Source organism: Tachypleus tridentatus, chromosome 3, assembly GCF_004210375.1.
Source record: "Tachypleus tridentatus isolate NWPU-2018 chromosome 3, ASM421037v1, whole genome shotgun sequence".
NCBI classification, from domain to species: Eukaryota; Metazoa; Arthropoda; class Merostomata; order Xiphosura; family Limulidae; genus Tachypleus; species Tachypleus tridentatus.
In genome coordinates, this window is record NC_134827.1 from 7,411,541 (window position 1) to 7,439,123 (window position 27,583).

Consider the following 27,583-nt stretch of genomic DNA (forward strand, 5'->3'; position numbering starts at 1 on the left):
ATTAAACAGTAGTAAACATGAAAATCCAATAGCTAATTATATAGAACCTTTGTGAAAAACATTCTTCCACAAATAAGTAGGAATAAAGGTAAAAGTTGTTGATCTAGTACTGTGTGCCACTCAGTGTGACACCGGTACGTCTGCAGACTCGCATCGCTAGAAACCGGGCTTCGATACCCACAGTGAGTAGAGCACAGATAGCTCATTGTGTAGTTTTATGCTTAATTCTAAACACTCTAGTGCTATGAATTTATTCAGGAAAAATTGCATGTGTTAACAGCTACAACTTCGTGTATTTTTGCTCGCGGGGAGGAACGAGTTCGTCTCAAGGGATATTTTAGAACTTGACAGATTCATGTAAAATATGTTTGAAATAGTGAGTGACATATTGAGCGATGGATTCTGGTATATCGAACGTTTAACGTTTTGACTAAACTTTAGCTGTAAATTACAATGTGCATTGTTTTTATCCGATATGGAAGTTTTAAAAGAAATACCTTTTATCTGTTCGTTTAATGTTTTCTTCAGCGTTAAAATTCCAGTTTCAAACCAGTTAAAATCGTTTGGTTTTATCTTCATGCAGTCGATTTTCTTTTTTTTATTGCTGTTATATGGCGCTTTTAATGGTATAATAATGGGGTGACGTCAAACGATGGATCTCCTGATATTTTCAACAATAGCATCTTGCTATGTGCCATTTATACATATTGTTGGATTTCATCTAGTCCTTCACTGACGTTACTGAACATCAAGACGTTTGCTCTTTGGTTTGCCATCGGTGGACTCAGTTTCATTATATATATTTAAAATTTTCAAAACATTATTTGTTTTCGGAATTCCTATTGGTAACAACTTTAGTATCACTGTATAGGCTGATTAATTCGTCAGAGTGGTAATATCGTGGCTAACTCAGCTATCAGCTATGGTTTGTAACTACATTTTAAATTTCAAAAGACGTAGTAAGATCACATTCGCACTGGTTTGTAACTCCACAAGTTTTTGTTTTGCATCGACTTTTTAGAACCATACCTTTATTAACTGTAGGTTTCTTAATAACAAGCGAGTCACATGAAAAATGTATAAGCAATATAATTAGTTAATCTCACTTATTACTGTTGGAATATTCTACGTAATATGCATAGAATTCTGTGATCCGTTCTTTATGCTGAGTGTTTCATGTATGGAGAAAAAAAAAACAACTAAATACGATGCAATATGTTAATTGCGCCATTAGCGAGTGGTATATAAATAAGTCGATAACTTAGGGATTAAACTACGCCTTTAATTATGTTTCTTGTTAACAAGATGCATGCAGTTAGGGTTAGTTAGTCTGGAACATTTTTAGCATTTTAACCAAAGACCGAAGATGTATTAAAGCTTGCACAGTTTAAAATTTAGATTACATAGAATATTGAATTGGCACGAACATGAACTTCAAAAATGTTTCACTTAATGACTGATTAACTAAAAGACAAGTGTTATACTGTATAAATAAAAACAATATAACAGTTAATAAATTTGTTTTTTGTTTGTTTGTTTTTGGAATTTTGCACAAAGCTACTCGAGGGCTATCTGTGCTAGCCGTCCCTAATTTAGCAGTATAAGACTAGAGGGAACCCACTAATCGTTGGTAAAAGAGTAGCCCAAGAGTTGGCGGTGGGTGGTGATGAGTAGCTGCCTTTCTTCTAGTGTTTGCTAAATTAGGGACGGCTGGCACAGATAGCCCTCGTGTAGCTTCGCGCGAAATTCCAAAAGAAACAAACTAGACGAAAAACTTTTCTTGTACAAAGTTTCATATAAGAGAAATTTATTTATGATGAGAAATACACCAGCGGATGTTATATGAAAAACTAATTATTTTTTTTAATTCTGGAGAACTTTTTAATACTGGGACAAAGTGTGTACCTGTTCGTTTAGGGCTTTATCTAGTAGTAAACGGAAATGCACGAAAAACTTATCACTTAGTAATTAAACCAACAGTTATCTTCATATAAAAAACATTACACAAGGATTGATTTATCAATTAGCTGATTATATGGCTTACGAATGTATAGGCAAAGTAATATTAACAACGTATACGTGTGTACACGTTCAACGCACCCAAGAAACTACGATTGAACAAAGTCCAACCGAATTTTTTTTGTTTTCTGTGTTAAGTTTATCTCAATACCAACACTGATTCCGAAATATTATTTATTACCGAACTCCAGGAAAATGATGATGACTCTTGTGGCAAATTCTTACTGAGAGAAAATGTAATAAATCTTCGTTGATCTATGCTAGTCATCACCACCAACTCTTGGGCTACTCTTTTGCCTACGAATAGTGAGATTGACCGTCAAATTGTAACGCCCCCACGACTGAAAGGGTGAGATTGTTTGGTGTAAATTTCAGTGTGTTTGTTTGTTTTGTTTTGAATTTCGCGCAAAGCTACACGAGGGTTATCTGTCCCTAATTTAGCTGTGTAAGATTAGAGGGAAGGCAGCGAGTCACCACCGCCTACCGTCAACTATTGGACTACTCTTTTGTCAATGAATAGTGGGATAAACCGTAACATTTTAACGCTCGTACGGCTGAAAGGGCGAGCATGTTTGGTGCAACGGGGATTCGAACCCGCGACACTCAGATCGCGAGTCGAGCGTCCTAACCACCTGGCCTTGCTGGACCTAGCAAGAGAGAGAACAGGCAGTCGATCACAATTACTTTACCATCCATGGTAAGCTACTGACTGCCACTTTTATTACACTCACATATTCAATGGAAAATAATTTATAGTAGTGCACGAATTTGTATATTTAGGGTTATTATATTAATTTACATTCAGTAAAACTAAGTAATTTACATGATGTCATAACGATATGAGAATTCGTAACTAAACACACACTGGAGCAAGAAAGAACTAAACAAGAACACAATATGTCATATTTGCTTTATGTGATTAGAAATAACATTATTTTCTAAATCTAAATGTTTTAGTAAATTATCTAGAAAGCAGTTTCTAATCCAGTTTATAAATGATGTTTTACCATTCCAAGTACTTTTCAATGCATTCGAAATAAGTTGGAAAAAAACAACAACATCAAAAAGTCTAGTTGTACAGAGGGATGTCAGCGGACTTGTAACGTTAGAAATCGTGTTTCGATACCCGTGGTGAACAGCGTACAGATTGTGCTTAATTACAAATAAACAAGAAAGTCAATTTTGGTGTTTATTTAATACTATGCTATGTAAAAAAAAATTATAGATTTTCAAGAATTTTTTAAAAGTCTCCCAAGATTTGAAAAAAAAAGCGGTTGCACGTGCAACATGTATTGGTTATTTATAATAATAGTCTTTTCTTTTATACCAGGTTTTTCTGTGTTCAAGGGAAAAGTTTGCTGTAAGCCGAGATTCGAAGGGCTATTTATTAGCCACGGGGAATACTTCTTTTAACTTAATGTGTTTTCTTGAAGTTAGTTTTTTAAAGCTATTACTCACCCACATAAACAGAGATAAATACTGTTTTTTAATGATTCGATCTTAAGAATATTAATGTACTAGAACGTATGTAGAGGGATGAGTGTGTTATCTTTAAATAGTTATGAATATACACATAAATAGTTAGGAATATTGACACTTTGCATGGAACAATTACGTACTTTGAAATGCCAGATTTACGGCGGATCTTTTTATCAGCAAGTCACTGACAACCACTTCTAGTATAAAGTTGCAGTGGAAAGAAATGTATAAGTGACTACATTTAGACATTTGGCATTCTGAAAATAGTAAAATACCTCTGAAATGTGATTATCATTTGGAAACGGTTATAAGAGATTTTTCTGGCATAAAATATTCGTACATTTATATCATAAACTCATGATAAACATATAAACTCAGATAGTTACAATTTTTAAGAAACCTATATCTCTTGTGCTTAATGCCGTGGGAAAACAAAGTCAATATGGATAAGTTTTGAAAAACAATATCCAGAAAGAAACCTACAAGAAGTCGTACACCCGAGCCGCTGTAAGTAAAATGCGGATCTTGAAACAGGTGATAATCCGTGAACGCAAAGGTCAGTGACAAAATCTGTCCACTTCTCTCGAGCAACAGTACAAAAGCTGCTGGCCCCGCATGGACAGGTGGTTAGAGCATTCGACTTACAATCTGAGGGTCGTGGGTTCGAATCTCCGTCCCACCAGACATGCTCGTTCTTTCAGGCGTGAAGGCGTCATAATGTGATGGTCAATCCCATTATTCTTTGGGAAAAGAGTGGCCTAAGAGTTGGCGGTGGTAGGTGATGATTAGCTGCATCCCTCTAGTCTTTTAGTGCTAAATTATGGAGCGCATGGATACTTTGCATGGAACAATTGCATACTTTGAAATGCCAGGCTTACGGCGGAGCTTTTTACAAAATAATCTATTCTATAGGGCGTGGCAATAAGATAAAATACAACCAGACATGGAAACGTGTGCTATAGCAATGTAGTGAAGCGCCAAAATCGCTTTAATACAACGTACTCAGCATCTGTACCTTTAACAGACATCTTTTTTGTTTGAATATATCTTTTCCTGGTTTTATTATATGTTTTTCTAACCAGAACTAGTAAAGTCTAACATTAAGTCTCTTGTGGTTTTATTACTATCTACAGGGTTAACTAACGATTAGTAGAAAAGCTGCAAGGATCGCAGAATTTTAAATGATTCATTATTAAGATGATGTACCTTAAGCATGTGTTTAACACAGTGTTGTGTCTATATGCGCTATCCGTTCAAGTATTATTCAGTTGATCGAATAAACATTTATGTAAGAGTAAGCTTTCTATCCAATAGTTCAGAGGTAAATCTAAGGGTTTATAACACTATACACCAGGTTTCGATATTCGCGGTGGACAGAACATAGTCTGTTGCGTAATATTGTGCCTAAAAACAAACAAAGAATACAATACAAAAATACTGTATTAAATAAAGAATTAAAGACAACAGTATGAAAGTCTAATGTTAAAAGCGATAATTTTATATAAGGAATACCATAGCTTTTGAAAGTGACAGTGAATTACATTCAATATCTTTCTGAAAAGTAACTGGGCTTGGCGAGGCCTGCGATTCAGCGAGCTAAACTGTGTTCCCTAGGGTCCATTATTCCCGTATGACTGCCGAAAAGTACTGGCATTTTGAGGCTGTGAGTGTAAGAGTTATAACAAAATCCCGCTATTTTCTTAAAGAAATCCAAAACATGATGATAGGTGTTGCTGGCCAGCAGCCTTTCCTCCAGTCTAAAAGCTCAAAAGTTAGAGATAGCTAACACAGACAGCCTTAGTGTAGCATTGCGCGTATGTTCAAAACAAACCGAACTAAATCGAAGAGTAACTTACCAAAATAAACTGGTTTGTCGCACCTTGGACAGTTTGGCATGTTCCGACCGTTAGGTGAGTGAAGGTATACTATTTCTGATTTTTAATAAATACTCGCAGCCCACGATCCAAGCAAAGTTGTTTCCACAAATTGTTCTGAGGCGGTAGTTAATGTATACTATTAATAATCCAGTTGCTCAATCAGGCATGATTTGTGTTTTGTGCTCGCCTCTCAAATGTCAGGCACACCTGTACATGCACGTATCGTCGAGATAAACTTTAACCAATGAGGACTGAAAACTGGGCATTTTTTAATCTCGATTGCTGTGCTGATATCGACGTTTAGGGCTATGTACACTTGACAGTAAACACTCTTAACTCACAAAATCTTGAGGTTTATTTGCCAAAGGTGTGAGTTACATGTAGAAGAATGAGGGTTAATATTTTGTGAGAACTGATAAGAATCTTAAACTGGATTGTTTTTTTTTTACGAGTTAAATCTACGCCATTTGTAACTGTTATCACTTATGATCTTTATTATGCGCTTTTATCTAATCAGACGTGAATATGTAACTTAACTAAACTTTTACGATCGGTAGTTAATTTTTGTGATTAATGTCATATATCATTGTTTCTCTTCTTTAAGGTATCACTGCATTTCCATTCGCTTCTAGCAACATTAGGACTAGGATTTACTGTGTTGTGAACCATACCTTAAATGATTGTGTATATACACTAGCTTAGGTTTCTGAAACGTGTTTATGTATATATGGATACAGAAGAACTATAAGGGTGTTATCTGAAATATTGATGAGCTAGTTTAAAAAGATTGAATCAATCAACATGTCTGGTTTTCATAGGTTCTCTTCCAAAAACAAGTTATATATATAGGGGTACAGAAGAACCGTAAGGGTGTTATCTGAAATATTGATGAGCTAGTTTAAAAGGTTTGAATCAATCAACATGTCTAGTTTTTAAGGTTATCTTCTTTGTTTCTGTGACTTTTCCTGAGCTTTAGCTGCTGTTGACTAACTTGGTAACATTTTTAATTAGTGAAGCAATTATATATTCTAAAGACAGCTGGTAAGAGTATTAAAACTTTAAACAATATACAGCACAGAACAAAAAAGGTTAACCTGAAGATGACCTAAAACAGTGGTGCACAAACTTTTTGAGTCAGGGGCCACAAACAGACTTCTCATAACCATTGGGGGCCACAAAAAAGTGAAGATTAAAATCGTCCCACAGTTGTTTCACACAAGATGGACAACACATTTAAGAACATACAAATAACGATTACATCAAAGAGTTTGCACACTATTCTAAGAAATGTTATGATACGTCAACTGTCACAAAGTCAGTGCGATGGATGGTGCTGCATGTCATCTACGAGCTTAGAAATGTCCGGTTTGATGTTTGACGTTGAAAGACGCAAGACTGCTTCCAGATAATCACCAGTCAGCTGATTGCGAATGTTGTTTGTGTTCAGTTTCATATGCGAGAAAGCCTGTTCGCAGCAGTACGGGCTGCCAAACATGCTGGTATGGACAAGTACGTTCTCTTTCAGATTAGCAAATGTATCAGGCAACGTTTTGTAGAAGTCAAGCAAACTGTTTTCTCGGTAAATAGCACGCAGTTCATCATATGCTTGGAGATCAGCAAACACTGAACGGATCATCAAAAAGTTTCATCAACAATTTGCATTGGTCAAAATCATGAAACCGTGAGTTGAAGGATTGAATCACGGTATCTAGCTTCCCAACATAAACTTGTGTGTCAATGTCCTGATTCTTCTGTAGCTGTGACTGAAAAATGGAAAAGTGCACGAAGTTGCCTGATGCTGCTTGCTGCCGGAACAACTGCAACTTCGTCCTGAAAGCTGAGACGTGATTTGCAAGCTGACAGACAAGCTGATTTTTGCCTTGCAACTTCAAATTCAGATCATTCAAGTGTTGTGTCACGTCGACCAGAAAGGTCAAATCAGCTTGCCATGGTGGATCAGTCATGGAAATCACTTCTGTGTCTTTATTCTTGCTTCTGAGGAATTTTATCACCTCATCAATCAACTCTCAGAATCTTCTGAGCATCTTCCCTCGACTCAGTTAGCGTACTTCACAGTGATACACGAGGTCACCATAGTCTGAATTAATTTCTTCAAGAATTCGAAACTGACGGTGATTGAGCCCTCGTGATGTGATGAAATTAATGGTTTTCGTCACTAATGCCATCAGTGCCTGAAAACCAAGTTCTTTACTGCACAGATTTTGTTGGTGAATAATACAGTGCAACTTCACCAGCTGTCTGTTCTGCTTTCCTCGATGTTTCATCAACAGTGCTACCAGCCCGATACTTTCTCCGGTCATGGCTGGTGCCCCATCAATTTTCACACTTACCAGTTTCGTGAAATCCAATGAAATACTACTACACAGTCGTACTGTCTCCTCGAATAGAGCAGACCCGGTTGTCTGACCCTTCATGGAACCCATCCCGAGTAGTTCCTCTGTGATATCAAACGATGACGACACACCACGAACAAAAACTAGTAGCTGTGCTGTTGAACTGATGTCAGTCGACTCGTCTGCTGCCAAAGAGAAGTAAACAAAGTTAGTTGCTTTATTTGTAAGCTATCTTGTCACGTCTGCTGAGAGGTGTGATATTCTTTGTTGAACTGTCATACGATTCAAAGCCACCGTCTGTAGCTTGCGAACTGCTTCCGGACACAACTCTTCCGATGCAGTAATTATACATTGCTTGACAAAATCACCATCAGTGAACGGTCGGCCAGATTTCGCTATCATCAACAAAATATCGTAACTGACTTCACATGCTGCACCTAAATCTGCTGACTGCTTTGAGAAAACGTTCTGTCGGTGATTCAGCGACAGCCGCAGAGATTCAATTTGAGCTGTTCGTTCATCACTGACAACGTTGGTACCGTATCAGATACTAAGCTGATAATAACAGATACTACACTTTGATCTTAGCCAAAAGGCCGAGAAGCGATTCTGCGATTGGAGAGGGTAGAGACAGGTTTACCTCTGAAAGGCTCTTGAATTCTACGTGCTTTACAACTTATATTTCGTTTTATATTCTTCGAGTTCCTAGTATTCGCTTCGAGTTTCAAGCTAGTAGATACAGAGACAGAAGACCTTATTACTTTAAGAAGTAGCCTGAGACAGCGAGTTAAATTTCGTTAAACAGCGAGGCGTCATGCCGGCTGGGAAGTCGGAGCGGTCAGACACCATGGAGAACGCTATAGCGTCTGAAATAGAGGGTACAAGTCCGTGCACAACAGGGACAAAAAGTAAGTCTCGTGACGGTGACCAAATAGTAAATGAAAATGTAAAATTAAAATCACTAATGTTTATAGCGGAAAAAGAATTAAAAGCCAAGTTAATGCTTACTAAAGATAATACTGTTAGGACTAGAAAAAAAAGAAAACTAGTTAAGGATATTATACTTTCAACATCTGAAGATAGTGTAGCTAAGCCTGCGGAAATAGATAATAATAAGCCAACTATTAGCAGTTTAAGTAACCCAAACCCCACCCTGGATATTGCACAACACATTAACTCAGAACAAGAAGTTCTTTCTGACGACGACGGCTTCACGCTTGTGCAGACTCGTAGTCAGAAAAAACAACTCAAACAAAAGACAACCAATACAGAAACACATACACAACCCGCACCAAAATTACGGAAACACGCCATTATAATCCAAGGAGTCCCTGGTAATTTCAACCAACCACAACTGGCTAAAGAAATATACAGGTGCAAACCTACAACAACGATCATTAACATTAAGCGTCTGCCTAGAGGCGGTGTTCTGGTTCAAGGAAAGGAACCCGCTGACTTGAACGGCCTATTGAAAGCTTGGCCTTCAGATGCGTTTAAAACAGGAAATATAACAATCCACTTACCTGGAGCTAAACCTACACCTAAATCATTTGTGATACGAGGTGTGCGTAAGTCAATAGACACATAAGACATAAAAGAAGCGTTAAGTACACAAAACATTAAACATATTTCAGTGGACCGAATAATTTCAAACAACCCACTAATTTAATCAAAGTAGTCACAGATAACAGCCAGGACATTACACAGTTCATTAATAATGGTATCACTATGTGGTACCAAAGGTACACAGTTGAACATACAAAAACACCAGCAGTGGTTGTCACACAGTGTTACCAATGCCAAAGGTTTGGACATGTAGCAGCAGCATGTCAAGCAAATGCGCATTGTGTGGGCTGTGGGGCGAATCACCACATTTCACAATGCACTAAACAAAACTCCAAACCCAAATGCTGCAATTGTGGAGAGGAACGCACGGCTAACTATAAAGGATGCCAGAAATATAAATCCATTAAAACACTCTTGTATGAAATTAAAAATCCCAACACGAACAAACCGCCACCACCACGTACAATTAACACACCTACTACTCCAGCGCCACAAAATACAACTACACAAACAAACACTCATGCTGCAGTGGTTAAAACTTCATCATTCCGACAGGAACAACCATCAACATGCGAAGACGAACTACCCAAATCACCTCAAGACACACAACCAACCACGCCAACAACGATTGAAACCACACTGACATCTACCATAACTTCCACCTTCTCGGAAATTATGGTAGAATATACAAACCCTACAAATACCAACAATCTCACAGACATAATAGTTAAAATCATATTGAAAAACATACATAAATTCCTGCCGCAAATTTTAACCTCCATCATAAACGCCACTAAAAATGGATAACTTTACAGTACTACAGAAATTCAAAACGGATTTCGAAAATACCGCCAAACTACAGACCACCTGATTCGACTTACAGAATCAATTACTGATAGCTTTAACAAAAACGAATGCACTGTAGCTTGCTTTCTCGATATTGAGAAAGCTTTTGACACAGTGTGGCATAATGGTTTACGTCATAGGTTACATGAAATGGCTTTACCTCAGGAAACTATTCGCTGGCTGTCCAACTTCCTGGAAAACAGAATGTGCAAAGTAAATGTGAATGGGGCCCACTCAGGGTCCTTTTCACCCGAAGCAGGAGTCCCGCAGGGAGGGGTTGTTAGCCCTATATTATTTGTCATGTATGTGAGTAATATGCCTCTGTCGGACCTAAATTTAGGTTTTGCATCACAGTTCGCTGATGATGTAGCAGTCTGGAAAAGTGCCCCCACTCCGTCAATAGCAGCAACGAACCTACAACCAGTTCTAAATAACATCGAAGATTACTGCCAGAAATACAGAATCAAAATCAATATTCCGAAAACCCAAGTGATATTATTCAGCAGACTCAATAAGCTGAAAAAAGATCCACCAAAGCTCTACATGAATGGATCACTTTTACTGACTGCTAATTCTGCCAAATTTCTAGGTCTAACATACGATTCAAAATTAACGTGGTTACCGCATACTAAAAATACAATGAAACGAATCTGGAAAAGAGCAAACTATGTAAGAAGTCTTTCAGGTAAAAACCAAGGAACATCACCAAATAATATACTTAAAATATACAAAGCGTACATTAGACCAGTATTAGAATATGCATCACCTGCCTGGATTAACATAGCACCCACACATTTACATAAACTTCAACGAATTCAAAATTCAGTGCTAACGTCGGCATATAAAGTACCACAAAGCACTTCATCCATATTAATGCACAAGTATGCAAACATAGGCACAATATCTGAAAGACTCTTGCATAATTCTCTAAAATATTTCAATAAGAATTGGCATAAGAATAACTTAATGTGTTATCTCGACAGATACCACGTACATGATGTAAATAGTCCTAAATACCTCTCCCCTTTTAACATGTATTTAAGGAATGTTGCACAAGCTGGCCACCTTGCATTAGACACTTAATCCTTGTAGTTGTTTTTTCTTTTTTTTTATTGAATTATTATTCAACTATTGAATAATAATAATTATTATTATCTTTTTTATTTTACTTTTTATTTTATTTATTCTTTTCTATTATTATGATTAATCTATTGTTACTACAAGTAGTAGTAGCATTCTCTCCATGGAGAAAAACGACATAACAAGAAAAAGGAGAAAAAACAACAAAAAAACATGTATATATGAAAAATAAAAAAAACATAAAGAAAAAATTACAAGAGAAATAATTAAAGGAAAAAAAAAACTTGTGTGTCCATGCATGGGCTGTGCCCTGAAATGGCCCTGAGTACGATGTTATACTTTTACTCTGGCCCAAAGCTATAAAAAAAAAACACGACAGACGCTATCAACGTTCGGAGGGAGGAAGAGGTCTAATGTACCTGACCCTCCTGGGTATCAAACGTAAATACCCAAATACCCACACAGTGAAACTCGAACTCGACAACGTTGTGGAAATCTTTATGCTTCGACTCATAATGACGCTTTACATTGGATACCTTCGCCACTGCTACTGTCGAATGACACAGCAGACAAATCACGTTCTTCTGTTGTTGAACAAAACAGTATTGCGCAATCCAATCATCATGAAACTGCCGGTTTTCGTCGTCAACTTTTCTTTTACGATTAGCTACCACTTTTTTTTTACGAAATAATATCAAAATAGGGCTCGTAAGTAAATCTCGAAGAACAATTGGAACGCGTGAGATTTCGTAATTACGGAAATATTACGTCATTGCACCAATGATTAAATGCCTATGCATTGACGAGATTTGCTTATTAAATTTTCTTTATTGCTCGACACAAATATGGAACCATCCAGTATCTAATCTAATGCATATTCTTCTATAGCGCTTAATCTTCACGCAGGCGCGAACTTCAAGCGCACGAACTCTCTATGTTTGACTTCCCGTTGGACATCGCGGGCCACTCGGCGACTCGTCGCGGGCCGGACTTTGTGCACCACTGACCTAAAACGTCAAAATGTTATTCTGTATTTTATTTTAGTTAAAGTTTTAACACCCATACCAGACGTTTTTAAAATACATTTTTACTTCAAGTGGGTTTGTGGTCATCATGAGTGAAGTAATTAATGTATTGACTCATTATCTATATATCCGTTGCAAACTTCTCCAACAAGTGGTTTTTTTCTGTTTCATCGATCTTATAATCAGTGTTATTTTTTAACGTTTATTTGCAATAATAGGAATAAAGTGATACATTTTTTGTCTACGTGTTCTTGTTGTTCTGTAGATTTTTTTTTTTTAATTCTGTTCAAGAATATTTCGGCTTTAACTGACCAAAATTATTCTTTTAAATATAAACAGCTAAATAATTCTTTCAGTGTTTCTCACCAAAAGTAGATTCTAATCAGCCCAACGGAAAATCCTTGAAGAACCCTACGTGGCTTAATAGTTAATATGCCAGAGCTATAAATCCGAGGGTTCACGGTTCGTGTTCTATAGCCCGACATGACCAAGTGGCTAAGGCACTCGACTCGTAATTTGACGTCGCGGGTTCGAATCCCCGTCACACCAAACATGCTCGCCCTTTCAGCAGTGGGGGCGCTATAATGTGCGATCAATCCCACTATTCGTTGGTAAAAGAGTAGCCCAAGAGTTGGAGGTGGGTGGTGATGTCCAGTTGCCTTCCCTCTGGTCTTACACTGATAAATTAGGGACGGCTAGCACAGATAGCCCACGTGTAGCTTTGCCCGAAATTCAAACCAAACCAAACCAATCGTGTTCCATGATCACGAAAATGGGCTCTGCACATTAGGACCATGGATGCGCTATAAGAGTGACTATTTATTCAGACAAGAGTAGCGAAAGAGTTAGCGGTGAGTGTTGTTGACTGTTATCTTCCCTCCATCACATCAGTTCGATATACAATTATAAACACCTTTTCGTAGATATATGTTGCTTTGGGCAAAACTTCTAAAATAATCAAGCAAACAAGCTTTTGTAATGTGAAGTGTGAAATGAAACATCTTAGTTAATTGTTTTTAACTGTTGTTTTAAATTATAAAATGTTTAACTTATAGATGATAAACCAGTTCTCCAGTGTACCAAAATATTAGATATGTATTTGTATAATGGAAAGAAATAAAACTATTTACAATTTATTGCTTAGTCTGCAAGAATCTTGTCACTATGTCTCTTCATATTGGCAAAAATGTACCACTTGTGATGCTCGTCTATGTTTTATTACATTTTTCTACATAAAAATAGCACAAACAATAGTGAATACGATAAATATCAACGAACTACTTATGTGAGGCTCCGAAAACTCCAAAGTATAGTACAAAACACTATCTAAGGTGTTACCAGCACAACTCAGTAGCAGTGGTGTTAAGGGATATCAGTGTTTTCTGAGAGAATAGACATGATTTATAACTAATTCAAGAAATGACAGTTAGTACGACAACTTAAACCAAAAGTCATACGAGACATTGACCTTCAAATTGGGCACAACAGTAACAAAACATCAGGTTCTGCTATGATCTTATACACCAATGTTTCACTTTTTGTTGTTGATAGTTTTGTTTTGGTAGTTCCTGCAAACTATCTGCCTTATATGTCCCTAATCTAACTGAACGACTAAAAAGAAACCAATTAGATAAGAACATCTACTATAAATTCTTGATTGACTCTAATCGATTAGTGAGATTTTACTGTCGCTTTTACAACGTACGCGAATTCTCTGATCCACATTATGGCACTACGAGCAGGTGGTTAACGCATTCGACTCGCAGTGTGAGAATCTAGGGTTCGATTTCCTGTCGCACCAAACATGTTTGCCTTTCCAACCGTAGGGGCGTTATAATTTAACGGTCAATCGTGAGTAACTGAGTAGCCCAAGCGTTAACAGTGAGTGGTGATGACTAGCTGCATTCCCTCTAACCATACACTGCTAAATTAGGGACAGCTAGTGCAGATAGCCCTCGTGTAATTTTGCGTGAAATTCAAAAAACAAACAATCAAAACCACTAGTTCACGTCCGGACCATCATGAGAGTTATGTTGTTATGCATCATGTTTAATATTATCGACGTTTCTCGGGAGGTATAGCAATGTGCCCGAATATGCTTGAGATTATGGTTTGCAGCAGTTAGTTTCAATAAGAACGTAAGACAGTGACAAGTCTTTAAATTTACAACGCTAGAATCAGGGGTTCGATTCGCCTCGGTGGGCACATGAAAGAAAATATATTCAATAGGAACACTCGAAAATAGTAAATGAAAAAAACTTAAATAAACTTAGATTGCAACAAACTAAATAAATTTCAGCACTAAGTGATTGTATAAGGACGTCTTATCTGTTTACATGCTGCTCAGAGTGGTACTATTATTTATGTAATAACACATACCTTTAACACTGAAAAAGTGACTTTTGCTTATTTTATCAAGTTTGGTTAGTTTATTCTTCAAATAATAATTTCAGTATCTTTCACCCATATTAGATAAACAGTGATTACTTTCAAAACATATCCTGCTGACTTACAACGATAGAAATCGATTGTACAGTTTTATGATTAATTGCAAACAAACCAAATGTAACCTAACTAGTGACCTGTGAGAATTACAATGAAATTACAACGTATTTATATTTTATTTAATATTTATGTAGATACAACCTAAAATTATATTTGCCCTACCACTAGCAACAGCACACTGCTGGGATGGCTTAAAAAGCTGATCAACCATTACACCAAGATCATTTTCTTTCAAGACGCTCGTAAAGTTATTTCCGTCCAACTTATAATTTAAATTATTATAACCCACATGCATTATCTTGCATTTATGATAATTAAAACCCATCTGCCATTTATTTGCCCAACTCACTAAACGATATAAATCCTTTTGTAAATCAGCAGCATCCTCTTCACAGCAAGCAACATCCAAGACCTTGATATCATTTGAAAATTTAAGTGATTTATTGACTATTCATTCATCTATGTCATTGATATAGCTCAAAAAGAGAAAAGGTCCTGAGACTGACCCCTGAGGTACCCCACTTGTGACATTAATCCAACTTACAACTTTCTTACATTCAGTCACTCTTCTACCCAATTTGCTAACTTATCTCCCACACCTATAGAGACAATTTTTACAAGCATTTTATGTTGCACTTTATCAGATGCTTTCTGAAAATCCAGATAAACCAAATGTACAACCTTACCCTCATCTACATAAGCAGTAACATTTTCAAAGCATGTCAGCAGATTCGTATAGCAAGATTTGCCGTTTGTGAAACCATGATGAAATTCTAAACTTTCAATATGCTCTTTAAACGCTTTCCTACAACTAATGTAATAATTACTGGGACAATTTTTATCACTTCCTTTGAAAAGCGTTACATTAATTAACTTCCAATCCTCTGGTAGCTATTCGAGAATTGACAAAAAAAAAAGATGCATGTGGCTCACTTATCCAATCTCTATTTTCATTTAAAACCCTTGGGGAGGTATTATCTGGCTCAGGAGTCTTATCATTTTTTTAAACTTCCAAATTTTTATTAACCAGCTCAGAATTGATGCAGTCATCTTGTTTGAGTTTGTAGCCATTTAGGAACTGTTCAAGATGTGTAGTATTATTTAAATCATAGTTAATAAAGACCGAAGAAAAGGCAAAAGTTATAACTCACGTATCTCATAATCATCAGATAATAGCCTTCTATTATTATCCCTTAAAGTTCTACATCATTCTAACATTTTATTTACCCTTAATGCATTTAACGAAATTCTTGATCTTATTTTTTAAAATTTTCGGCCAACCTTTTCTTATACATCTTTTTATGTCCTAATTTCCTGTTTCACTATATTTCTTGACACTCGATAGTATTCTAACTCTACTGTCTTATCAGTCAATTATCAGTCAATTTAAATTTCTTAAACTTATGATGCTTTTTTAAAATTTTTTCTCTTAAACTTTTTGAGAGTCAATCTGTTTTTTTTTACCTGCAGTTACTCTTTTCTTTCTATAAGGAATAAACTTACCTTTAATCTATAAAAATGTTTCACACCTGATCAGTGTCTCCAAATAACTCGGCTGCCTAATTTGCAACAGATAATTCTTGTTGCAACCCTTCAAAATTTGCTTTTTTAAAAATTTGTAACAAAATATTATTTTTTATCTCCTTTTGCAACAAAACATTGAGCCTATTAAAGCAATAATCACTTGCACAATTTCTATCCTCTCGATCATTTCTATATTTGAAATTAACATTAAATCTAAAATAGTGATGGCGCATCCCCTGCCAGGAAATATAGTGGTAAAAACTGACATTCTTTAGACATCTCAGTCCTCTCCTCCTTCACTGATACCAGCATGACATCTTGAGGATGTACTACTTGAAGGCTGTACTTGCCTGGCTTAATTGTAACAGTGGTGTAGGGTTTTGCTATAGCTAGCTACAGTTTTCTCAACTTTACCATGGTATGTTGAATTGTGGTAATAGGATGTTTTTCGATCCTGGAAATATTAGGGGCCAATCGATGGATAGACTTCATGTTTTCATGTGCCACACGGCAACAGTTTCTTTCCATGAACTCAATTGATCCGGCTGTTTGGCTAGCTCTGACAAATCTTCGTATGGCCGAAGGTTCTGGTCTTCCACACCGCTAAACATGAAATCCTGGGCGTACTGGACATCACAGTCACATGCTTTCGCGATGCAGTACCAAGTACAGGACTAAAGACGCTCATTAAGGAAATGAAAGTGGCTTTCATTTCATGTGGTTGGTGGCTAACTGAAAAAAAAACGAGATAACCAAAATGGCTAAACTTTATTTTGAATAACAAAAATCAAGTACGGTATAAAAATTCTGCTCCTTCAGAAGATTAGTCAGGCTAGCTCCTGTCAACCTAGGAATGGCTAGGTATTTGTTGTAAAATTTTGTAACTATACCGTTCAAACATGTACTATTTTATACGACATTTCAGGAGACACAAGTTAATAAAACTGTTATCTTAGTCAAGCAACATTTCTAAAAGCTTTGCGTGTTCTCATGCCTGATGTCGCCAAAACATGTCCACCAGGCTTTTCACTTGACCAATACATATTGCTATACTGCCCACTGCTACTTCCCGTGATAAGGCAAACAAAACTTACCCTCTGACCGAGTCTAATTGTTAGCAGAAAAGAGCTCAGGATTCCAGAAGAAGAACACAACAAAGACAGGAAGTCAAGACTGGTTTCTACATACGAGAGCTGACCCAAACTTCCGGTTATATTGATTGTCAAAATAGTCAAATATTCAACATTAGTATTTTCAATTATTATTGTGGTTTAATATTCAAACAATTGATTAATCGAAATGACTATTAAATTGATTTTCACTAAAATAATCAACTAAACGAAATTAGGTTTTCCGACTTTTTTATTTTTGATTATTTTAATTGTCCAAGTAATCAAAATATTGCCACCAAGCCTGTTTGTCCTGCTTGTTTTTAATGTTAAAGCTACTAAAACTTCTTTGTTTGTACTTAAGGACAAAGCTACACAATGGGTTATCTGTGATCTGTCCCCCACGGGTATCAAAACACGGTTTCTAGCTGCGTAAGTCCACAGATTGGGAAATTGCTTGATTACAAATGACTGGACATCATCTGCACTTCAATATTTATGACTAGTCATAAAGCCAGATTGTAATATTGTAAGTCCGCAAACATACCACTGTACTACTGGAGATCGTTACTGAAGCCATCTGTTTCTGTCATTAATTTTTAGGTGCTAATTTAAGTAAAGGTAAATGCCCGGCAGCACCTACCAACAACTTTTCTCTTTTTGAAGTGACGACATTGTTGTCCTGAGTTTTATATTATGATCTCAGAATATTAGAATACTACCGTGTTAATTTGTTAAGAAGGAATAATCCAATATACAGCAGTTAAAGCTGGCTATATTTCGCTAAGGCTTACGATTGTCAAAAAGTTTAAGGTGTAATAATTTTTTAACGAACTTGCCACGACACAGCGGGTGTGAACTATCTCTCATGTAAATATACTATAAATATAAACTGTTGGTTGCGAGAAGCTAATATAGGACAGTCTTAACAATGAAAAAAATCATTGGTTGAATTAGGATTTGTAAAAGAGGTTGAGCTCTCCTTTGTAAACCACTTTAACTTTTAACCAAACGACCAGGAATCTCGAATCTTTAAGAGGCGGGCATTCGTTCCACCTCACTTTAACTCCTGTGAAAACATTCTGTCACTTTATTACAAATTGAGATTCTTCCATTTTGTAATTATGTGATCAGTTAAACGAATCTTAATATAATATACAGAGTGGCCCATAGGTAGGTATACAGTTGCATATGTTGAATTGTGTGCAATAGGAAATCTCGGCATTTAACGTAATGAAATAGTATATCACAGAAGAAGACTCGGCATGACCAGGCGCTCGACTAGTAATCCGAGGGTCGCGTGTTCGAATCCCAGTCACACCAAACATGCTCGTTCTTTCAGCAGTGAGGGCGTTATAATGTGACGATCAATTCCACTATTCGTTGGTGGCGGGTGGTGATGACCAACTGCCTTCCTTCTAGTCTTACATTGCTAAGTTAGGGACGGCTAGCACAGATAGCTCTCGTGTAGCTTTGCACGAAATTCAAAACAAACCAAACATCACAGATGCATTTACAGAACTTGATGGAGAGATAAACTTCTGTCAGAAAGATTACATAAATATGGCAGGTTGACTCCAGGATTGTGTGAACAGTGACGAGTCTCAATTTGAATACGTGCAGTATAATTTTCCCCATAATTTCATGTTACGTGTAGAGTGTTGTTAAATAAATTATCAGTTATTAACTGTATGTCTATTTTTGGGCCATCATATATATATATATATATTAAAAATTTGTAACTATTCTTGTTTCAAAAATAAACAATTACGGTTCATAATAGTACAGTGGCATATCTGTGGACTTTCAACGCTAAAAAGCTGTTTCAATACCCGTGGTGGGTAGAACACAGATATCTTATTGTGTAGCTTTGCGCTTAACTACAAACAAACAAACACTAATAATGGATTATGACTTAGTACATAGAGTAAAAAAAAAGAAAGAAAAATAATTGGCGGAGAATTCATACATTTCTTGTGCTGATAACGCGTTTGTTAATTTCAAATGTGCTGTTATTATGTACTGTACGTTTGAAAAATAAGATAAAGTTATCTTGGTTTAACTGAGACTAGAATTAAAGTTTTTACAGGATACTTTAACTGAATATCAACCAGACAGTAAATTAAAGTAAGCATTTCTACTTTACACTTTAACTGAATAAATTACTGTGGTACTTCTACTGTACAGTAACATAATTTAGGTAGCTTATGAGCATACATATCAAAATACAAAGAGAAAATACAACTGTTGGAAATACTAATAGAGAAGATTTCTAATAGTTAATTATATCCAATTTTTTTATAATCCATATCTTATAAGTATATTCACACTATTTGTTGATATTTAAGCATTTGTTTTATCGAAGTTTATTTCTTTTGTCAGAACAAAAAGGAGACTACTTTATTGCCATCTGTTGGTTTTCCCAGCTTCTTTAGTCAGGGATGTCCTGTTGGTACCAACTCCTGGAGATAAAAATTTCCTACATATCTTTGAAAATCGATAACATGAGTTATCATGTTAACAATACAGTATATTTAATGGTTTTGAAAAGGTACCTGAAGGATAAACACAATGAATATTACATTGGTATATTTTTTATGACAGTTGAACGAGAAAGAGATAATCTCACCTCGTACTGTTTTATCTAAGATCCGTTTAACGACGTAAATATCATGTCCACGTTGTCAAAATACAGTATAAAACGAGTTTTAAATACCAGTATTATCCAGTTCCTGGGATAGTCAAGAAACATTAAGGTAATACACTGTGGTGCATTTAGTTCTACTTTATAATAGATTTTCTAAAAAACAAGCACAATGGTAAACTATTCTTGTAGAATCTAAAAGCTAAGTATTACTTATAATGTTCTTTTTTTCTTTGCGCAGTAGTAGCACTACTGGGAGAGGGACCTATTGTGGTTGAAGCCTGAGCTTTCTCTGTACCCCCACACCGGATTTCATGTCATTTCATTAGCGGTTAACTTTTATTAGATGGCGAGATAATGTAGCACTGAATGGTCTTTGATTTTCTTTTTTACGGTTCAAATGTAAAATTCACTCTATTTCTGAAAGCATTTGTGTACATTAGTGTATCTCCCTTTGCCCTGCCTAACTGGCACATCTTCCTCCATCTAATGAAAAGTGCCAACTAATAAATCTGGTTCACTTCTTAAACACTATAGCACGCGTGCCTACAAGATGTAGGATGTACATCCTGACCTGTCTGTCCGGGCCACCTCAACCCCTTCTCCAGTAAAAGGCTGGAACCTCCTCTGTCTATGAACACTGTTTATATATTGTTTAATAGTTAATGAAAAGTGTTGGCTAAATAACTTTGATCTTCTTCAGGTAAAGGTAAAGACTAAAAAAAGTTAACACAACTTAGACAAATGATATCAGTGATGTATAATACTTTAAACATTACTGAAAGTGGAATTACAAGATCGAACTTTCGGATGTATAAATGTTACTGTAAGATCTCATCCATTAACATAAATTAGTAAATAACAGGAATAAGTTAAAGATAGGCACAAACTGCAATGAAAATTCCTACTTTCGATGTGAGAAACGTGTCTCATGCTTGTTGATAGTACTGTAGAAATATTAGAATAAGTAACTTTGTTATAATATTTGTAATTTAAAATCACAATTTATTGTCTGGTAAGTCTGAAAATACGAAGTTCGATAACTTAAGGATTTCATTAGATGTAACTTTCCTTGTTGAAGGGTAAACTGGGAGAAAGAAAGATCTCATCATCAAAAAGGTTAAAATCATCAAGTGTCTTGCTACATGTTTTGACTATTTTTCTAATTTATTTTACAGGTTTTTGTAGTATCATAGGTGTTCTAATATTTTCATTCGAGAAACTATATATTAATCTGCACACTTTTATTTATGTTTGATCTTAAATCGTGATGTTTTAGTATTACGAAAACAATTTAAGAATAAATGAAACAAAACCAGAACCTTTGAAAAGTTCTCATTATTAAGATAAAACGGTCTATTATTTGTAATACATTAATGTTTACAATTGGATGAAATGAAATCACAAAAGGAAAAATAATGTACCATTTATATGATTAACCTATGACTACACCTGACATTTTGTAACATATTTTAATGACGCTGAAAACTACGTATGGTATCAGCCATCAAGAATGTTCGTTACGTTTGTTACGATATAAATTAGTAATTTAATCCTTTTCATCAAATTGTAATCTTACTATTTCTGAATTACATAGTAGCCAGTCCTTCAGCGCCAACAGTTTTTTAAACATCATAATATTTGAAATTAAACGTATCCATTCATCAGTTTGTCAAACCAAATGTTGGTGTTATGTTTGTTTTCCTCACGATGTTCTTCTCTGACCTAGTTGCATTGTCTCGTAATTAGACTAGATTCACTTTGTCTTAAGTGTGAATTCATTTAGTATAGGTTCATCTTGTTTTACACGTGAAACTGTATATTTTTTACATTCACTTGATAAAACAAAAATTATTTTCATATTTTTGTGAGTGTTTTCTAATAGGTCGTTACACTACTTATTGATGAATGAATCGTGAACAAAATAACTGCTTTATAAAACAGTGTTTTTATGTTCTAACGAGAGGGGCATTTTAAAGCTGATAGGGTAGTATCAGTAGAGAATGAAAATAGCAAAAATATTTTGGCCTATTCATCAAAAGTGTTTTATCTATAAAATAGTACTAGTACAAGGTAAAATGGAACATGGTCAATTGAAAACTTATCAATTTAAGCAAGATAAATAGATTGTAAACAGAAAAATGTTGACTGCTAGTGACAAAGCTTTGACTCCAAACAAAGATCAAAATAGGTAGTTGTCATAGACCAACATCAATACTTTGGTTTCGAAGGAACTATTTTTATTTTTTTTTGCAACCTGTCGAAGTGAGGTAAGATGTTTCTAGGATGATATTTTTAATGCGAAAGACTGTTGGTCAGTTTCTTCAATTCATTAATTTCAAATGGGAAAACGATCAAACGTCTTAAAGGCACGAGAAAATTTATTCTATAAAAATATTTATTTAGCCTTTACAGAATTTTTCTGAATCTTATATTTCTATTCAATTTCACAGGATGAAGTTCTTCCTCGTTTTGCTATTGGTTGGCTGCGCATCAGCTTCATTCTATGATGGTAAGTTATTTTGGTTCAGGCTTCTGTTATATGATGGATAAATGAATAGGTGTTAAATTATATAAACAAATTAAAACATGTTGAATTACATGGGCCTAGTCATTGTTGATACGTCTAAATAATAGCTTACAAGGAATAAACTTCCCCTAGTGGCTCAGCAGTAAGTCAGCAGCCACGGGTGAACAGTACTGATATTCCATTGTGTATGTTAACAACAAATACAAAAATTATAAAATCGTACCAGATTTCCATTTTGTACTAAGCTACAGAATCCTATGTTTTCTCATATTCCAATACAAATCCGGAACAGATATTCTTACATTCGCGTACCTGTTCTTTGTCTTCAAATATAATAACATTTTAATTTGAAATTTTAAAGACTCTACCATATGCTAGAAAAATTCAGTGTAGTTTACCCTGCCTGTTTTTAAGTCATCATTTTTTATATTTCACACAATAAACAAAATACAATTCAGATGTTAGTCATGTTCATGGAAGAACATTGTGGCATTTATCAGCCGTAGTCAATGTAAAGATTAGAGAAGTCTTTCGAGAATTATTTTTCTCTGTCACAACTCATTTTAGTATTAACTAATTATAGTGCTGGACATCACCGTCAGCCGGGCAGTCCTGGACTTCATGGTAGGAATGGAAAAAATTCCGTCACTGAAAACTGCTGTGGGATTTGGATATGCTGACCAACTAGACGAGTGAGTGCACTGAGGATGTCTGTTGACCTATTGACATATTATAAAGTTTAAACCGATCTTTTTAAGGAAATTTGAAATGGCGCTTCGCTGTAAAGAGTAAACAGATACGGTTATTTCTGGATCTCTCCAAACCTACAAATTCAAAAACAAATTTATTTAGAATAACAAACGAAAACTAGAAATTGCAGAGAAATCCGCTCTGTAAAATTTCAAAAATTATCATAAAAGATTAACTTAAAGGCTAATGTTTGTCAGTTACACATACAAAATAATTCATTTTCTTGGAGAATGTTATGATTAATGTGTCCTGTTTACCTTGCAATGTGCGAGTATATATACATATATATCTAGGGTAGAAGAGGATATTAAGACCGAGCTTGGTAAAACTTTAAAAGAATCACTTGACAACATTATTGAGAAGATCAAAGATGCTATTGACAACGGTAAAAAAGTAAGCCAGGACCTCCTTGACAAAGTAAGTCACACACTAATTCTCTATTTCAATATTATTTAAATTTCAGTTAGTAAAACGATTCCCGTATAATATCTAAGTTTCTTTAAAGCATTTGTATCTAAAATCTGTGAATTTGTGTAACTACGATAATTCTAATTATAAAACTATCCGTTTGATAAATACAGTGATGCATAATTTAATTTCTTTCAAGGCCGCAGAGATCACTGACCAATTGAAGAACTTGGGAATTGATGCCGGTGTAAAAACTTTAGAATTACTAAATAAGTTGAAAGACAAAGCCAAGGAGCTGTTGAAAAACTTGTTGGATAAACTGGGCATTGGAAAACGAAGTCTAGGTGATCTGATGGAGACGCTTAAAGAAAAATTAAATTTGAGGAACTTGATTGAAACAATGAAAGAGAAGGTTGGTCACTCTTACTGGTTTGAAAGGAAAGACTTGAAACCAAAAACTCTTACTGGTTTGAAAGGAAAGACTTGAAACCAAAAACTCTTACTGGTTTGAAAGGAAAGACTTGAAACCAAAAACTCTTACTGGTTTGAAAGGAAAGACTTGAAACCAAAAACTCTTACTGGTTTGAAAGGAAAGACTTGAAACCAAAAACTCTTACTGGTTTGAAAGGAAAGACTTGAAACCAAAAATGAAAATTTCCACACACAGACACATGTTTATACATACAGGGTAATTAATATTATTTTTCCCGAGTAGCCATATTTACTTGTTTAATAAAAGTGTCACTCGGTTTCATGCGTGTAACACATAAATCACGTGTTCTTAATGATAGAAGTTAAATACAAATTTGAATATATGTCATGCATTGTTGGCGAGTGTAGCTTGTCACGTGAATAAGGAGAGAACGAGAAATGTTTTTTTTCTTTAGTATGATATTGAGTCTTCTATAGGATTTACGTTCAGTTCTTTTTTTCTCGTTTGCAAGAAATGATAAAACTCTTAATTTCTTAGCAAAAATAGTTACTATAGCATTTCAGAATTTGCGAAAAACTGCTTGCTACAATTTCTCTGCAACAGTTTTGTCAGACAATTTTCCATATAAACTGGACATTAATTACATGTTTCATCAATATACCACACGTAAATTCCCCTCCTCAGTGGCTAAGTTATAAGTCTAAAGACTTATAATGCTAGAGATCGTGTTTTAATACCCGTGGTGGACACATCAAAACATAGCATATTGTGTAGCTTTATTCTTAAAAATTAAAGCAAAATCACACGCAAAATGTATCGGAAACAAATACAATATTTTTCTCTCGAAATTATTTTAAGAAGAAAGTTCTCGATAAATCATAGAGAATTCATAACAGAATGTTTTTGTGTTTTTTACAGCTGCTCAGCAAACTGGACTTGGACAAGATCTCTGAATACATTAAGAATATGTTTGGCAACTTGAAAGATGTAAGTAAGCGATTTAATTGTTGGACAATAAATATATTGATTTGTTTGTTCTGTACAAAATGTTCACAAACTAGAAAACATAACTATCAGAAATCGATACTGTTTCATTTGATAATTTAAACTAAACTTTTGGGTTTATCATAACTCTTTTTTTTTCAGAAATCTTGTTGCATCACTATATAGAGCCTACAACAGTTTTCTTATTGCTGATGTAAATTATAACCAATGCTGAAAACATGTTTTACTTTCAGTTTGGTCTCAAGATTTTGGAAGCAATCAAGACCAAAGGATTGGAAGCTTTGAAAGATCTTCTGAGGAAGATCCTACCATCCTACAATCCATCAAATAGCATCAAGTCGGAGGCTTGCGACCTTCTACAAATGGTAAGATATCCATCTATCTACTTGTATCTAAGTAAACATCCAGGAATTTGCACGTTTTGGTTCAAAATTCCAGAGTCCAAGAGAAACGATTTAATATTTACATTAAGATAGAGAAAATAATTTACACTTTCTCACTTGTTAATTGAATCTAGGCATAGCAGACAAATATACAATGTGAGAAACTTAACCCAAATATGTAAAGTTGAAAGTGAAATTCGTTTGTCGCTGAATGTTTTTTTTTTGTTTCTTGTTTCAGCTGATGAATAATCTTCCATTGGACCAGATTGTTTCTTTTATCAGAAACAAGTTCAGCAAGGACGTAAGTATCAGGCATATATAGAAAAAATATTTTATAAGGTTTAACTATAAACATTATTACGAACGTTAGATTGTGCTGTGAAGATAAAATTTCCACTTCTTAAAAGATAATCAATCCACTTGACAGTATGTCATCTATATATATAATTAAACTGCTTAAAATTGGTCTTTCCAAGTACATAAGTAGCCCGAACTGTATAAAAACATTTCAGTTTAACTTCTTCAGAAAATATTTACTATACCGTAGACACTAGAGAGAGAGAGTTTATCATCGTTGACTTTCTTCGCTGCTTTTTGCCTGCGCTTAATTGTGAACGGTACCTGGTAGGACAGAGCTAAGTCTTTGCATTTACAACGTTAGAACCAGGGGTTCGATTCCCAAGGTGGCTTTGTTACAACAAAACACAAACATACATAATTGTAAACGCAGCAAGATTTTTATGAAAGTAGCCAAATATTGAATACGGTACTTGAGGTTTTCTTTTGGACAGTTAACAGTCACGTTTAACCCCTCTCAGTAATTTCCAAAATTCATCACCAGAAAATAGTGTTTGTTTTGAAATTTCGCGCAAAGCTACACGAGAGATATCTGTCCTAGCTATCCTTAATTTAGCAGTGTTAGACTAGAGGAAAGGCAGCTAGTCATCACCACCCACCGCCAACTATGGGGCTACTCTTTTATCACATTATAATGCCCCCACAGCTGAAAGGGCGAGCATGTTTGGTGTGATGGGGATTCGAACCCACTACCCTCATATCACGAGTCGAACGCCTTAATCATAAAATATTGAGGACTGGTAAAAACTTTATAATAATAGATGACGTCTGTGGAAGTGATACTGCTGCATCTAACAAACGTGTTGTGAATAATCGATATTTTTCTCAGTGGCAGAAGACTATCATGGAAGCTCTGACTCGAGGTGGGTTGAAGCCCTTAAAGTAGTACTTCGAGATTTCTGCAACAGTGCTCCAAGTCATTCCATTCTTGATCTGTGGCAAAAGATCAAGGACTTTTTCAAAGACCTGGGTCTACAGATACAGGAGAAATTCTCCAAATTTGCTGAATGGGTAAAAACCATTTGGGACGCTGGTTTAGAGAATGCTAAAGACAAGCTGACGAAGGTCAAAATTATCGCCCAGGAGGTGTGTTGGTATATTTTAATTGATTTATTAGTTAATGTATCTTAAGATGAAATCTTACTTTTAATTTTTAAGTATAACCAGATGAGCAAAACGACCCAAAGTTGCATTGGACTGTGGTTTATATGCAGTTCTACGAATCTCTGCTCGCCTTTCTTATATCTAAACGATAGTTTTAGGGAACAAAGAGACCATTTATGTTTGAAACAGTGTGTATTGTATGTATACGAAATCGTTTAATATCACTTATTTCTGGTAGCGCTTTTTCTGGCAGGTCTATTCCTACTGTTGTTGGACTTTACTCATTTACCCATTATAATTACGCTTCTTTCTTTGTTCAGTTCATCAACAACGCTAAGGACGTTAGCGCCGAAGTTGCTCGTGAAGCCCTTGAATTCTTCAGACCTTACAAGGATGATCTTGGATCCTTATGGGACGAGTTGTATGAAAAGGCTAAGGGAATCATAGGGTAGTAATGTTGATCATTGAATAATGTATTCTGGGATCATTTTATAGAAGAAAAATTGTATATAGGATGATTTCAGCAGAAAACATTTAATCATTTATGATTGTGCAACATAACAAATAAAGCTGATTGATCTCACA

General features: G+C 35.3%; 1 protein-coding gene and 1 pseudogene across 1 annotated transcript; one reads left to right on the plus strand and one right to left on the minus strand.

Annotated features, from left to right (window-relative positions):
• The first annotated feature begins 2,261 nt into the window (after positions 1-2,261).
• LOC143247914 (uncharacterized) lies at positions 2,262-27,583 on the plus strand. Its single transcript, XM_076496463.1, has 10 exons — positions 2,262-2,368; positions 22,482-22,540; positions 23,142-23,250; positions 23,602-23,725; positions 23,916-24,128; positions 25,068-25,136; positions 25,388-25,519; positions 25,776-25,842; positions 26,724-26,980; positions 27,319-27,583. Exons 1-10 carry the CDS (start codon positions 2,277-2,279, stop codon positions 27,448-27,450), a joined length of 1,254 nt encoding a protein of 417 aa, XP_076352578.1. The 5' UTR covers positions 2,262-2,276; the 3' UTR covers positions 27,451-27,583.
• Positions 8,223-8,337, minus strand: LOC143247986 (U2 spliceosomal RNA; annotated as a pseudogene).